The 16,320-nt window shown below is 39.7% G+C and overlaps 1 protein-coding gene across 1 annotated transcript in view; it reads left to right on the top strand.

Moving 5' to 3' along the window:
- LOC140237752 (methanethiol oxidase-like) overlaps positions 1-15,421 on the top strand; it is a 16,420-nt gene extending 999 nt beyond the window's left edge. Inside the window, exons 2-10 of the mRNA XM_072317681.1 lie at positions 1,960-2,135; positions 9,560-9,748; positions 10,411-10,531; positions 11,056-11,247; positions 11,867-12,048; positions 12,460-12,541; positions 13,304-13,425; positions 14,230-14,414; positions 15,057-15,421. Coding sequence (XP_072173782.1) covers positions 1,960-2,135; positions 9,560-9,748; positions 10,411-10,531; positions 11,056-11,247; positions 11,867-12,048; positions 12,460-12,541; positions 13,304-13,425; positions 14,230-14,414; positions 15,057-15,261 — 1,454 coding nt within the window. The 3' untranslated portion in view covers positions 15,262-15,421. The remainder of the gene's footprint in view (positions 1-1,959; positions 2,136-9,559; positions 9,749-10,410; positions 10,532-11,055; positions 11,248-11,866; positions 12,049-12,459; positions 12,542-13,303; positions 13,426-14,229; positions 14,415-15,056) is intronic.
- The last annotated feature ends 899 nt before the right edge of the window (positions 15,422-16,320 follow it).

Here is a 16,320-nt window from a genome sequence, read left to right as displayed (position 1 = left end):
GTACCTTTAGTCTCTCCCAGCCAGGGACAATCAACAGAACTCCGGTGTTCATATTTGTTTGGGGTCTCAAAAGCTAGTTTGAGTACATAAAATTAGAATATCCACAACTTGGACGAAGCGATCAAATGCTGCCGAACCTGAACGCAGTTCTTCTGTCCCTTTATATATAGTGTAGGGTTCCTCGTAAAACTCTATACAGGTAATTGATATCTTCATCGTGACAGTCGTTAATGTTCGACAGAAGTAAAACACACGTTGACTAAAATATCAAACTATGTAAACTGTTAGATCACAAGAAGCAGAGCAGTTGCTTGAATACATACCAGTATATTAACAGGCTGCACCTATCACATCATTAAACATGTGCACTGTGCATTCAATGCACTGTGCATTCAATTCACTTTGCTAAATTTTCCGTCGTGATCGGTCAAACCCTCACAATAGTCGCTGTCAAGAGAAAAACAACAGAGCAATGGCAATGATTTATGGAAGAAAGCTTGAAAGTTCGAAAATTGCTGTTAAAACATGAATCAATAAGTATTCAACCTGCAAACTGACAATTAAAGTAATAACAGCAACAACAACGAAAGACCACACAATGTACAGGAACATTCACGTCAGTGCGTGTTTATGCCATATAGCATATGTTGTCTTCAAACTGTTTGTATAATTTAGTTCAGCATACAAGATCCATGCATGCACAGTGATATCGGCGCATCCTCATTCGATCAGTCGTTAATGTTACTGGTGGCGAATTTAAAGTCGTAGTTGATGATGATTACAGCACTATTCTAGTTCAATATCCCTTTCTCCTCTTCACCATCTTTTTATTCATTTGATATTGTAAAGTTTTAAAAGTTAACAGGAAACGGAAATCAATCACACCGACATCAGATTATTTCGTTTGCTGGGAAAGAACCATTTGAGAAACACAGACTCGTTGTCGATTTTATTACAAGACAGACTCACACCCTCCAAGGATCTACTGCTTGGTCTTATTCGAGCACTACTGATCTTATAACAATCAACTATTTTTACTCAGATCCTGTCCTCCGTAACGAGGACAAGCTATAGGACAATGTTTATAGGGTGTACAAGCAAAAACGTATAGCCTACAACAACGGGACAAAGGGACATAGTAGTAAACACTAGACTACATCAACATGTATTACAAAGAGGGGATAACAAACGAAACTCCTGAATTGCCGGGGAAGGACGATATAGCTGGGCAATACACAGGGAATAAGGATAACAATAATAACTGCTGTATACCAGCGACCAGCACTAAGCTTTTTATATGTGTTTCTACAAGGAGTCCTGTATATTGAACTTTATGATAAAGCGTATTCGATCTAAGTTTATGTCTGTGTGAACAATAAATTGCTGATAACAAGACATAGGCCTACTCGACTATAAGCTACCATGTACAGGACAGGTCGCTGACCCTATTTTTGCAGATGAAACAAAACGCAGCTTTAGTGCTTCAAAATGGTTCTAAAATGTGAGTTAGGGATAAAAACAACCAATTTAAAAATAAAATGTTAATCAATGTGGAAGTATTGTTAAATATACAAAATGTGAACAATAGCTATAATAAAAGTGTTTCTAGAATAAACCGCCTTTGATAGTTATGACTCATTGAGAAAAATAGTGATATCTCCATATATTGTTCAAACATCTGAATGTATTCATCAAGATGCACATAATCAGGTGGCGGCGATGCTGGTCGGATCACAGAAAGACCTCCGTTCATAGTCCATGTGTCTAGTAGGTCCATGCTTATACCCTATCGCCCAACCTTTGAAAAGTCCGTGGAGAAAATATGAGACCGGAGCAATTGCCGCATTAGCAAATTTACCAAGTTCGAAGACAAGAAGAATCTAATTGTACGATGACAAAAAAACAACAACAACAAAACCTAAATGATTGATACTTGTCGAAATTGGGTTTGCTTTTCAGCCAACCCAAAGCAACTCCGACGTCTTTTCAGCCACCCAACAGAAGCCATGGATGGCGGAGGCCGTGAGCAGCTCCTTTACGTAGCGTGTTCTTCGTACAGTCCACCGGCTAGCTCCCCGAGACCTGACTTTCTCGCCACGGTGGACGTAGATCCACAGTCATCGTCATACGGAGAGGTACACAAAAGCGTTCAACATTCTCTGCTAATGTGACAAACGAAACATGTTCGAATGGATGTACTTGGTGTTACAAAAATCAACATTTCCCACTTTTGATCCTTAATAGTTCGAGATCTATACATCAGCTTACACTGTCGTTGATATGAGTAATTATAGCTGAATAGTGTACAATTTCGTTGGAGGTAATTTGAATAGAACAGCATGAATCATTTTCATTCAATCCATGATTCATTTTTAAGTTAAGTTTCAGATTTTGGTCAAATTTGAACCCTCTGTGCAAAATTGAACTTTACACAGGAACTAATCATGTGTATGTGAGTGTGTGCTTACAATGACCCTCAACAATAGACATGAATACCACGAGAACTTTTCAGAGCTCTGCTGACTAGGCTTCTGGTCCCTTGCATGAATGCTTTATTGATAATTCATGATGGATTGCCCGGGGCACTGCTAGTCTGAATTCATGGTAAAGGGTAAAATGCATGCACATGAAAAAAAAAAAAAGTAAGCACATGTTTTAATGTGCTGGCATACACTACATTTCAGGATGAAAAAAGACTAGCTGTGATAGTGGAATTTCTTTTGAATATGTAATAGAGCATTCAAACCCGGCCATTGTTCAGGACCATTGTCTGGGTGTTAACCACACACTCCCATACACACCAACTGACCCCTGTGCAAAATTAAGGTTTGTACAGAGGGTTGAAAATAGATAAAAACCTGAAACCTAACTTAACATAAAAACTTGAATTCAGTGAAACTGATTTATGCTTTCATTTTCAAATTAGTTGCAACAAAATTGTACACTATCAACTATTCAGCTATTCCTCATAATTATCAATGTAAGTGTTATCTAGTGATATAAAAAAAAATGAAATAGATTTTGAACTATTAAGGATCAAAAGAAGGAAATATTTTTTTGTAACACCTAGTACAATCATAGTTGCTAAATGAGTGTTAATAGTAACGGGTGATTGGGTGAACAGCAAATGAACGAATGAATGAATGATAGTGCATGAATGAGTGTATAAACAGCGACTAAATAAATGACATTATTGTCGTCAATGAGTGGATGAATGAATTGAAGAAAAAATTCATAAAGTGATTAAAGAATGAGTAAGAATGGAAAATGGTCGTATATATATGAACAAATATATTAGATAATTAATGAAGAGCTTTGTGGCTGTTGATTACAATACCAACAGAAAAAAAAACATACAGGAATTGATGATCAATGTATCAACTTTTAGAAATAGAGGACGATGTTAAACAAATAATCAGTTTCTTGTACTGGCTTGTTGTAATAGTATATTGGGAAAAATGTTACGTAATCGTTATCACAGACACCTAAACGAAAACAAAGTAACTGTTATCCTTCAAGTCGGTTACAAGAGCATGTAGTCCCTATTTCACTTATCAAGAAAAGCAATCATTGGATTTTAGCATGGATGAAAATGTAAAAAGCGACATACCATATCGTCTTACTTTCATTCCTCATTTCATGAGATGGTGACAATAATGTTTACTTGCTTATCCCTCGACCTCTGCGATCGTTGGGGAGGCACGAGGAATAATAAGCGGTCGACCGTTTCCATCCGGCTCTATCTTGGGCTGCTGTGAGGAGGTCTGACAAGGGTAGAGCTGTCCATTCCTTCACATTGTCCAACCAGCTCTTTCTCTGTCGGCCGCGGCAGCGTCCACCTTCTACAGTGCCCTGCATCGCAGTCTTTGAGAGGCAGTCATGCCGAGTAACATGACCAAACCAGGCCAGCTTGCGTCTCTTGACCATTTGTAGGAGAGTCACTTGAGGCCCCACAAAGCTGATGACCTTGTTATGGACAAACTCGTTGGTTTTACGTTCCCAGTAGTGGATGCCCAGCAGTCTCCTCAGGCATTTGTTCTCAAAAACTTGGATTCGCTTTTCTGATTCGGCCAGCACTGTCCAAGTCTCGCAGCCATAGAGGAGAATGGACGTGACGAGAGACCTGAATAGCATGTATTTTGTGTTGAAGCTTATATTGCTCTTCCATATTCTGTTGAGTCTAGCCATCGCTGCTGTTGCTGTGGCTATCCTGGTTCGAATTTCCCCCGTACAGGTGCCGTCCTTGTAGATAGTTGATCCCAGGTATTTGAAGCTTGTTGCCTCGTCTAAGGTCCTTCCATTCATAGTGATGCTTGCACTGATGTTATTTGGGCTATTGACCATCACTTTGGATTTTACTGTGCTCACTTCCATGCCGTACGCTTCTGCTCTGTCCACCAGTCTGTTGGTGAGGTCCTGTAATTCTCTGTTGGTGCCCCCATGAGGTCGATGTCGTCTGCGAATCGAAGATTACTGACGGGTCTACTACCAATTGAGAAGTATGGTGGTTCTGTAGTGTTTCCTGCATGATCTTCTCCAGGAACAGATTGAATAGGACAGGATAGAGTAAACAACCCTGCCTCACGCCAACTGTTGTCTTGAAGAACTCTCCCAACTGGCCGTTCAAAAGCACTGCATTGCTAGAGTTGGCATAGAGAGCCTGAATAACCTGCACAAGTTGTTCGTCAATGCCAAAATCTCTCATGATCTTCCATATACCATCGTGCCACACTCTATCGAAAGCCTTTTTGAAGTCGATGAAATTGTGGAAGAGGTCTCGCTGGTGTTGTAGATGCTTTTCGATCAGCACTCTGCAGTTAAAGATCTGTTCCACTGTGCTCCTGCCAGCTCTGAATACTGCCTGTTCTTCTGCCAACAGCTCATCCGCTTTGGTAGTCAGTCGGTTGAGGATAACTCTGAGCATTACCTTGCTGGGGTGGCTAATGATGCTTATGGTCCTGTGATTTTGATACTGCCTTGAGTTACCCTTCGTTGGAAGTGGAATGATCAGGGACTGGGTCCATTCTCTCGGCCATATTTTCTCCTCCCATATCTTCTGACATAGTGTTGTGAGGGCCTGAACTGTGGCTTCTCCTCCGCACAGTGGGGACGTTATCCACTCCCGGTGACTTCCCTGGTTTCAAACTGAGGATTGCCTTTTCTACCTCATCCTTTATTACAGAGGGCCCATCTTCCTCATCATCTTTAACCTGTGTGTCTGCCTGAATACTGGTGTCTAGGTGAAGCTGATAATTGTAGAGGTCACTACAATACTTAGTCCATCTTTTCAAAATATCTTCGCTGTTTGTCAGGAGGTTGCCCTCTTTATCATCTATGGCAGGAGACTTTGGCTGGCTCGTTTTGGTCAGGGTCTTAAGAGTGTTGTAAGCCTCCTTGATGTTTCCCGCAGTCAATCCTTTGTCTATGACTTTGCACTGGGCTTCAATCCAGTTCTCCTTGGCAGATTTCATTTTCTTCCTGACCTCCCTATTCATCTCTCGGTACTGTATTCTTGCCTCATCACTGGTGTGTTTTGCATGCCTCAGCTCTCGCCTCTTGTCACAGAGGTCAAGCACTTCCGTCGTCACCCAAGGTTTGGATCTCTTTTTGCTGCTTCCCCAGAACTTCGTCAGCTGTTGTCAGTAACACTTCCTTAATATTACCAGCAAGAGTGTCTATGTCATTATCGAGTACACTGAGGACTGCAAACTTTCCTCCAACTTGAGCTTTGAATATTTCCGCAACCTCTGGGTCTTGAACTTTCTTAAGATCGAAGCGAATGCGAGGGCTATTCTTTTGATACTTCGAATTCAGCTTCAGCTTGATAGTTGTAAGCACAAGGTCATGGTCACTGCCAATGTCAGCACCTGAGAAGGTCCTCGTGTTTGCTTTGTTAATACTGGGCTTGAAGCGTTGTGGTACCAGAATGAAGTCTGTCTGGTTGTGCACTTTACCATTTGGTGAGTGCCAGGTTACAGTTCTGGTCATTTGTGGGGGTGCAGAGTGTTGGCCAGGGTAAGGCAGTGACTTTTGGCAAATTCCAGTAGCCTAAAGCCTCTGTCATTAGTATCTCCCATGCCAAATCTCCCGACTGTCCCTGCCCAGTTCTCGTATGCATGTGGACCGACCTTGGCATTCCAGTCTACCTGAACTGTCATGAGGTCTTTTCTTGGGATAGCTTGGCGGCGCCCATCTCCTCTCCAAGCTAGTTACCGCAGGCCGTAGACCACTAATATAGCGTGGGTCGCCCTCGGTTGTGTACACTTGGCCGTTGAGTTCCCTCTGGGGGTCCTCCGCCCTGGCCGTTGGCTGCTGTAGCTGCTCATCCGCCCAGTGGTGCAGTGTAAGACACCACCCCCTCACGTGGTTTATAGCCCGCCAGCTGAAGCGGTTGACCGGGGTATGGCGCTTGGAGCGAAACACGTGAGAGATTTAGGGGATGTGTGAGGACCAGTGATACCCATCCACCAAGTTGGGTGCAGCATGCTAGGCAACAAAGGTACTACCTCTCCACAAGAACCATATATACCCCATAAATGATGCTTATACACACGTAAAACAACCATACTTTAATACTTTGCATTCAAAATGACCAGCAAAACAATGCCAGTGAAAACAAAAGGACCCAAAGAAAACTAACCGTTCTATTGAAACAACTAATACATATTACTCTGTTGATTCCATGTGCAGCGTTTAAATCTGGTTGCTTTTGATTGTCATGATTGTTGCGTTTAAAATCAAACCCAATTCGTTATGTCCTTCGATCTTTTTGAAAGGATTGATAGGATTGTTAAATCAAAGATAGTCTTCCTTTTTAGTTAGGCGTATCATAAATGTAAAGCTCTGATTTTTATGAATCGGGGTGGGGTAGGGATGGGCTTTTATCAATGAATCATGATTATTGATCCCAAACCTTATGTAAGGCAATGCTATACTTCTGGTCAAAATTGACGTTAAGCCTGAACTAGCTGGGTTTTTTAAATCAATTTAAAGTAATTGAATTTTGTAATACTTGTAATGTGTTCATTTTGTGTATTTACATACTTTAATAATAGGTTTTGTAATTTTGTCCTTTGCATTCAAATTTTCATTATCACTCTTTTATGACGACATGAACCAGCTGAAAACAACCGATGGCTGATTTTAGTACACTTGTACAATGAATAAATAAAATGAATGTATAATGAATGAGCAGTATACGCTTTTGTTTGCGCACAAAGTTTGTTTTGGAGGACTTGATTACTTGAGTTGAGTTGAAAAAGTTCCCAGCCTTGTTTTTTATGAGCAGGCTGTTTGCAAAGACCCACGATGACATGGCTGTAATCAATTAAAGGAAATGAATAGTATCGTCAGTGGAATCCGAGAAGTATCCGATAACTCCGGGTCGGATCTGCGTTTCCTTCCCTGTTCGATAACTATAGTACTGTTTACCAACTTTCTTGTGTAGGATATTCAGAGTTTCACTTTATTTTCAAGCGAACTTTTGTTACCATAAAGACGCAAACGATATCAAACACCTACTTCTTTCAGTTGTCATCCAGTATGTGTCGGCAAAAACTCGCTGGTGAAAGTGAAACAAACTTCTAATTAAACCGAATTTACACAGACTTATACCTCCTCATGATTTGTATAGGCGCAATGTCCCTGACAAGCTGTTCTGGAAAGTTCTTTAGACTTGTTTACTCCTTGGTCCTCTGGATAGCCCTCGTGTCTTATTTGTTAATTTTGTTTCGGGGGCACACAGGCTTATAATCTAAAACAGCCAGAAAGTAGTCTTTTTTTGAGGGGGGGGGGGGGCACTCAGTTCTATGTGAAGGGTCACGGTCTCATAAAGTATTTTTACTTGGCACGCATAAAAATCAACCAATGTCATCAAATATTCATTCAAGTTTATACGCTTTAACCATAAGCTGATGATTAGAAATATCAATCAAAACACCCCTTAAAAATGATGCAGCAAAATCATGTCAACATCAAGGAGAATGTCAATATTGAATGTTTTAGGGATTATTTCAATTTCAATTTTCAATTCAAATGAATTTATTGGGAATTTTCTGCATTGAATATATATTACGAATGTAATACAGTCATTTCTTTTTAGTTTCAAGACAATAAAACATACAGTGTGTACAGCTGAACATAATTGAGATATACGTGTGCAGATTGAGGAAAAGAATAAGAGAACACGTCAATTGGAAACCACTCGGGATATAATGAATCATGTGATCTGACTGAATTATGGCGCATGTATTGGGAGTGTGAATGCAGAAGACTGTCGTCAAATAAGCGTATAGCTTGAAGAGAGGGGGGGGGGGGGAGAAAATGGGCAAATCCTACATCATGTATACTTATCGAAAACAAAAGAGAGAGAAAAAACAGAGTCATTCTGGCATCACATTGCGACAACAATGACATTGACATATTACTGTATGTTTCCTGCAATATTATTGATGGTACAAAAAAGACACAGCTAGGGCACACAAGCTGACACCTGCCAACCAGTCTTGTTTGTCGAAAGGTAAAGTTATTGAGCACCACTTGAAAGTTCACTCATTACTGGTCAGATTCTTGGATCGTTAGTAGAGCAAAGTACACGATTACGAATATTGATGTAAATATTGGGCTCCATAACAGTGACTATGGGACTGGGATTTTTAACCATTTTTATTGTTTTTGTCGTTGTCGTTTTTTGTTTTTTGTTTTGGTTTTTTTTTTGTTTTGTTTTGTTTGTTTGTTTTTTTTACTGACTGTTCTGAAGTATTCACACTACTTTTTATGTCTGCTTATAACTTGATTTATTCCGGTTCAAAGTCTTCCATTGTCGGATCGCTACACATGCCTTCAATGATACCCAAACGAGCAGCACGATCATAAAAACAAATTAACTTGTGAATGAAAACAAGTTAGTGGAATGCAAGTCACGTTGCAACCCTAATATAAAAAAAAAAAATAACGCAAGGACCTTATAAGTAGGTTTCTTTCTACGAGAATTGAGACCAGTGGTAAAGTTGCGAAGGATAAAACATGCTGCGCTGATAGAGTCATTTGTTTAATGATTTTGTAAGATTCGATGCAAATTAATTTTAAGTCTATATCCCATGCTCTCGAGGAAGACCGGTATAGTGATCTTCATAAACCGAGTCCATGTCTCCACAAGAGTTGGCATTAAGTTTACGCTGACCGATATAATTACTCATACCATCGAACGTATACGGGAATAGCTGAGAGTATTTTTCTTCCATAACATCTCACTATAAAGGTAAAATTTTGGTAGTCCATTAATGTTGTATGTAGTTTTGTAAAGTTTACCCGGATTATTGTATCTGAGGAATGATATTGTTTCTCCTTCCAAAATTCCATTAATGTAGGTATCCTAGTCACACTGTTATTCTTGAACCTCCGGCGTTGCTACACTGTGGTCTAAGTCACAATGCTTAGCAACAGGAAACTGTGTAGCGATCCTTTATTTGCTATTTGTGTGTGTGTGTGTGTGTGTGTATGTGTGTGTGTGTGTGTGTGTGTGTGATATTTTGATATTTCTGACTTGTCATTCACTCAGGTTATTCATCGGCTCAACATGCCTCATGAGGGAGATGAGATATCCAATCTCGGCTGGAATACATGCATGAGTTGCTATGGAGAAGACGAGAACGCAAGCCATGAGATGTTAGTCATTACCAGTCTCAAATCATCTCGCGTCTACGTGGTCAATGTAGCCTCCGACCCCAGGTCGCCTGTTCTCCAAAAGGTTAATTTACGTAACCATGGTAACATTCACACTTGTATCTTCCTTCTACCAGCATCTTGTGTGTTCGCAAACATGATACAAAAGTGCCATCTGTCATCTGGCCGTACCACTTTAAACTGAATATCAAATACATAAACTCACAACTAAAGTCAAATATTTCCCTTACTCTTTACTGAGCTGCCTCTAATACGGTCAATGTTTGTTTTAAAACACTGCTGTCTGAAAGTGGAGGCTCAAATGTCACTGATTTAAATGACCTTATACCCAAAGTCACTACCGCTGGATGGGTTCGAGTCTCAACCCTCTGATGGAGTTGCTACTAACAACAATATATAAAACGATTTGGTTCGATAGCTAACATTTTCACTGATTTTGAATGTGCATCTATGCAAATTTTAATTGAGACATGATAAAAACACAACTTTATTGCTAAAGTGAAATCGGGACTAAACTTTTATGTCAATGACTTTCTCCCTAAATACTCTTCTGGATAAACAAAGGTAGATATAAAGATTGAGTGAGTTAAGGACTAGACAGAGGGAGATTTTTCAATTATTGACAGGTAATAACAGACTTCAGAGCAGTGTTATTGAGTGATTAATACAGGGTGTTATATGGATTCTAAACTTTATCATTGGAATTACCTTCTCGGGCTAAACAAGGTCATTGAAGACGACACGATCCGAGAGAGATCCGGTCTGACCAGTCCTACGACCAGCCACTGTCTGGGATTCGGTCAAGTCATGGTCAGTGCGTACGACAAAGACGAGACGGACAATAAAGGTATATGTGTGGACCTCAGCTCTCAACTTGAAAATAATGGATGTGATTATCATAATGATTATGATTCCTGAGATATGACGTGATTTAATGTGATTTGACGATATGACGTAATGTGAGTATGGTGTATGATGCGACATGATACGATATAACATGATATGTTTTATATGATGGTAATGATGATCTACAAATATGTCCTTGCATCAGTGAATAAATAACTTAATCCTAATTTTCTGGGTGAACTTCGGCGACCCTTTATGAAATGGTATACCTTGAATTCAGCATGTAGGCATGACGTCATACGTAGTGAAACTTAAACAATCTTCGCTGTAATAAAATGTTCGCAAAGCCGTCAAGAGACCGTAGATGAAACCAAGTTTTGACTATCCTAAAGATGCACTTTATTAAATTTATGAATTGTGCCAATTCCGAAGCGGTTGCATTTGAAAGCTATGCATTGTATGATGCTTTTCTTCAACAAACAAAAAAAAAAAAAATGGTATTTTAGAACGCTGTTTTCTTTACAGGTGGATTCATCGTTCTCGATGGCGAGAATTTAGACGTAAAAGAGCGCTGGGACAACGGGGATGCCGCTAACGTCTTTGGCCACGACTTCTGGTATCAGCTTCTGACTCACAACGTCCTCATCAGCTCGGCCGGGTGGGGGCGCCGAGACATTTTTGACGGAAATATCACATTAGCAGAGGCAATTGTCTATGGTGAGCAACATTAACCCAGCGAAGCAGGTATACCTCAGCTGTAAATGAGACAATAGTAACTCCGTGATGTGACAGACCCTCAAGACTTGCATCCCTATGTGTGATATCAAGGAAACTAAGGATATAAGCATAGAAAAGTCAAGAACCAATATTTATCTTTTGTTATCAAACTAAAAACTAATATGAATCACTATGTGCAACAAACTCCTCCGCACAAATCATATAATACTGCATGTGCATTTCATTTCATTTATTTATTTCAACACGGCTTGCACGTGATTCAGCCAGACGGCTGTCCTTCCTCATGTCCGTGCAGTATATTATACAGCCAAAGACATTGCTTTAGGTACATCAGGATTGTCAGTCGGAAGTATAAGAAACTGAAAACGAAACTGCGCTTAATTTTAGAGATCCATCTTTTATCACACATCATGACAAGTTCAATTCATATTGTGTACCTGTGACATGCTTGTGATGCGTATTACGAATATTCAGTGATAAAATTGGCCGCAAACCTGTTTACGTGCAGTTGCAACTATAAGCAGATTTTACAGTTAATAAATAACAAAGAGATCACACGCATGAAACATAAATACGTAATACGTGTATTCGTTTCCAGGAACGAGCAGTCACACTCTTCACGTGTGGGACTTTGAGAAACGGACTGTCGTTCAGACGGTGGATCTCGGCCTTGGTGGCGCTGTTCCCATGTCTGTCAGATTTTTGCACGATGCAGACCGTGACGAGGGGTTTGTGTCGTCTGCTTGTGGTGATGGCATCTTTCGCTTCTACAAGACTGCTGTGAGTATTATCTCCCCCCCCCCCATCTCTCTCTCTCTCTCTCTCCATCCCTCCTTCTCTTTTCTTGACATTAAATTTCACTCTAAAAAAAGTTTCACATTCCACATGTCATAACACCGAACATTAAACCAATTAATCCCCTCAGAACCGCCAGTTTACAATCTGGTCGGCGGTGGTAGTGTCATGATATAACCTAATGTTGGAATGGTAGTTACCCCAGCTATTAGTTTTTCAAATAATACATGTAATAACTACACCCGATTTCTTCTCAGTAGTCAAGTTCCCTCGTAGTGCAATTCTCATAAAGGCGTCTTGGGAGCAGCGATATATGTACTTAAATGACATTCTTATTTATAGAACACAATGAAGGTGATCTTTTTCTCGATATCCAATTTTCATCTTTGTCACCAGGAGAACACATGGAAAGCGACCAAAGTAATCAGCACACCCCATCAGAAGATTGAGGGGAGTGATGCTCTTACGTCATTACCAGGTATCATTAATGTGTGTTGGGAAGTTCGATGTGGACAATGTATGCTTCCTCATCTTCAAATGTGAAATAGAGATTAAAATTGCACTATATATATTTGTCTATCATGTTTCTAGGAAGAACTGCAGAGTAATGTCACACACACACACACACACACACACATACACACACACACAGACATGCAAAATGTCTACAGACATAATAACAAAGCCGTATTCTAAATAAAAATCATGCTCTTAGGCCTAACTTTACCATGGACAATAGACCGTTTTTGTAATTCGTTGCAATTTATGGATGTTTCTTTTCCAACCCCCTGGAAACTAAGCATTTTATTCACCTGCTTCTTCCCATTAATTGACTTCCACAAGCAGGAATTCGCTTAGCTGTTGATAGGTCGGGCAAGCCTCCGGAGGGCTAAGTGATTGTTAAGGTCAACTTTGGTGAACTAAGCATGCATAAAATCTGATTACATTTAAAAAAAAAACGGTCTTTTGGTAATGGAGTCGTCTAGAGAAAAAAAAATGGGCATATTGCACACAGTTCAGTCTTATTAGTAGGCGAAAGTGAAACTGAATACATGTAATTATAGTAATAATTGTGTTCATTGATATATTCGATTTAATTCCTCTGCATTATTTCTTCCACAAAACTTATAATTGTTATGAAATACACATATATGAATAGAGTAAAGGACGGCAATAAGCATGTCTTCAGTCCAGAAGATTCAGATTGTTGTCAGTGGGTTTTTTCTATGTCTATCAATAGCTATGACGACAGACATGGTACTGTCTCTGAATGATCGATATCTCTACTGCTGCAACTGGCTACAGGGTGACGTGAGGCAGTACGACATAACCGATACCCAGAAACCTCAGCTTGTCAGTCAGGTATGCAAGACAGTAATGAGCAAAGTATCAAACAGCGATGATTTAACCCGGATATCCAAACCTGACTTGTTGTTGTATTGTTAGCACAAGGAACCACTATTCTAAGTTTGCTGTATAGAATAGGTGTTTAAATGAAAATGTCCGCTTGACCTCATACTATTTCAATCACGTGACGCGTCACTTCAATAGTAACCCGCAGAAATTTAAATAAACATCAAGTTAAAACTCTCGGTGTTTTTTTATGACACTTTGTAACCACGAACGCGAAACTGGAAATGGAATGCAGCGAGATCTGAAGTTACATTATAAACATTATGAGCTAATGCAGTATTCCATTCGTTTTTCTTTTAGTTTTCAACTACCACGGTCATGTAGATCCGATAAGGGATCAAAGTACGCACTTCAGCAAATAAATAAATAAAGACAAAATTGATTCATCAACCAGGAAACCTATTTTGTCATTCTTTTTTTACTCTATGGTCAAACACCTCAACCTGTCAACGCTAAAGAATTTCATTGTCTCCCAATATATTACCTATGAATACAATAGGAAAGTCCTCAATGATTTTCTGAAAAAAACCCTCCACATTTCAAGTCATTTAATGTCATTTAATCCCCTATCAAAGGCTGTACGAACTAATCTGTCCACAATCATGACAATATTTGATGCGATATTAGACCTGCAGGTTATTAATCAAAAGTGACGGACCCTTGATCAAGTTTTGATATATGATAGCATCACGGAATGTTAATTTGTCTTCATGATCATCGTTATAACTGAATTATTACCTTTCAACTGTCCAGTTGTACCTTACCAGAACAAGTAACAAAGTTAACGAGATCATCGGCCAGTCGGAAGTTGATGTTAAAGGTCGTAAGATTCCCGGTGGACCAAGTAACATCACACTTAGTCTGGACGGAAAACGTCTCTACGTCACCATGTCTCTCTTCAGCAAATGGGACGCAGAAATCTATCCAGAAATGACGAAGTGAGTCAAATTTGTGTTGTTGCTTTTTGTATGCTTTCAAAATATTGGTTAACTATGGAACTGAATTTTCAAACTAAATATATGAACTGCCAATTTTGATTGTGTGTTTCATCTATTTCTTTATAAAAGAACTGATTTGTAGATGTAAGAGTCACATACGTTCGATCGACGAAAGATTGCATAACCTTTATTGCTACCTCACAATAATTTGCATTCGGGCATGGCTTACTCTGTTAACGAACAGTATCTTTAGTCAATTCGATTCGGAGCAATTTTCGTCTCTTTCTGATTTTTAAAGCCATGCATTTAGTGCTACACAGATTTAGAATGCTATGAAATGTGAAATTCTTAAAGCAATTTTTCATAGCCGTTGATCATATAAACTTTCAGCCAATCACGCTACAGTAATGTACTGTGAGTACAGTCGTAAGCATTGCAATATGGTCTGATCGCTCAGTGTGTGGTGTCGCCTCGCCGACTTGTCGCCGGACGCGGCTTACCTCTAGAGTCGTGCGATCGGTCGGATCGTGTAGTGTGGGATGGGATCATTTTACCAAGGCATTGACAATCCAGCTAGTTTTCATGTGCCATTATGATGTAGGCCTATGAGAATGGTAACACTACTCTCTGTAATTGTAACAGGAATGGTTCCACACTGGTTATGATCGACGTCGACACAGAGAACGGAGGTCTGTCTCTCAATCAAAACTTCCTCGTGGATTTTTCGTCTGACGGTGACTCGACGGCCCCAGCATGCCCAGTGCTAGCTAAACAGATGAGATATCCAGGCGGAGACTGTACTAGTGACATCTTCCTCTCACTTTGCTCCTTCTCACCTAAGAAATAAACCCCCAAATAAGTAGGATCTATCAGCTCAGGTTTACACAAAGAGAATAAGTGTTTAATCGTATTGCATGGCCAGCTGTCGAGAGTATGCCATTTAGAATTCTTCAAGGCGATTGTGAAAAGAAGCGCGCATTCTCTGTCCTTTGTCAAAAATTATGTAGTACAAATATGAGTACACGGAAATGAAACGTTCTTATCTGGAGATTTTTTGCAAACATTTTGGTAACTTTTTCATCGGTGAATCGTCTTCTGCAGCTGAGAAGAAATATCTCATGATTGAGTGCAGACTAATAACGGGTACACCGGTTAAACTCATTGACTATATCATGTATATAGCGCCATCATCTCTTAAATTATGTAAAAGTTTTGAGAGTAAAATCGTCGGCATTGACTTTCTTGATATGTCTCAAAGAGATCGCAAAAGTACGTGACATTCAATATAAAAAGACAGCATTGGATAATACTGCACCCTGAACCATTTCATTAGCAACCCAGAATTACACGATGCAAAATACACTGTATAATTATTATTCAAACATTGATTCGGCATTCAATATTTTTCTGCAAAGACAGTGTCTTTTATACGTGCAAAGTGCAAACAACTTCCCTGGTTGGTACTGTCCTGCGATCCACTATCCTTGAATATTTTTTGGCAAAATGTAGTCATAAATCATGATTCTACCGACAAATTGTCATCATTTGCTTTGTTCATACATTACTATTATCTTTATTGGCGATACTCTTCTTTTTTTCAAATCTTTCTTGTGTCCCTTTCATACCTGATTGACGTTTACCTGACACCTCCGGAGATAAAAGTTGCCGTATCAATTTATTATGAACTGGCAGAGTTACCCACATTGGTCAATCATCCCTACTCGCTATTCATTAATCATTGATTGAACAACCACATTGTAAAAGCGTATCGAGAAGATACTCATAGATGGACCAATCATACACATTGTGATTGTGTTGTATTGTCTTTTGTTTTGTTTTGTTTTTTGGAAGCTGTTGCGTCGAACCGCAGGCAGTAAGTGGCAACTGCCTCCTAACCCGGCTTCAA

The sequence above is a fragment of the Diadema setosum genome, chromosome 14 (assembly GCF_964275005.1).
Source record: "Diadema setosum chromosome 14, eeDiaSeto1, whole genome shotgun sequence".
Classification (NCBI taxonomy): domain Eukaryota; kingdom Metazoa; phylum Echinodermata; class Echinoidea; order Diadematoida; family Diadematidae; genus Diadema; species Diadema setosum.
This window is presented reverse-complemented; position numbering and strand designations above follow the sequence as displayed.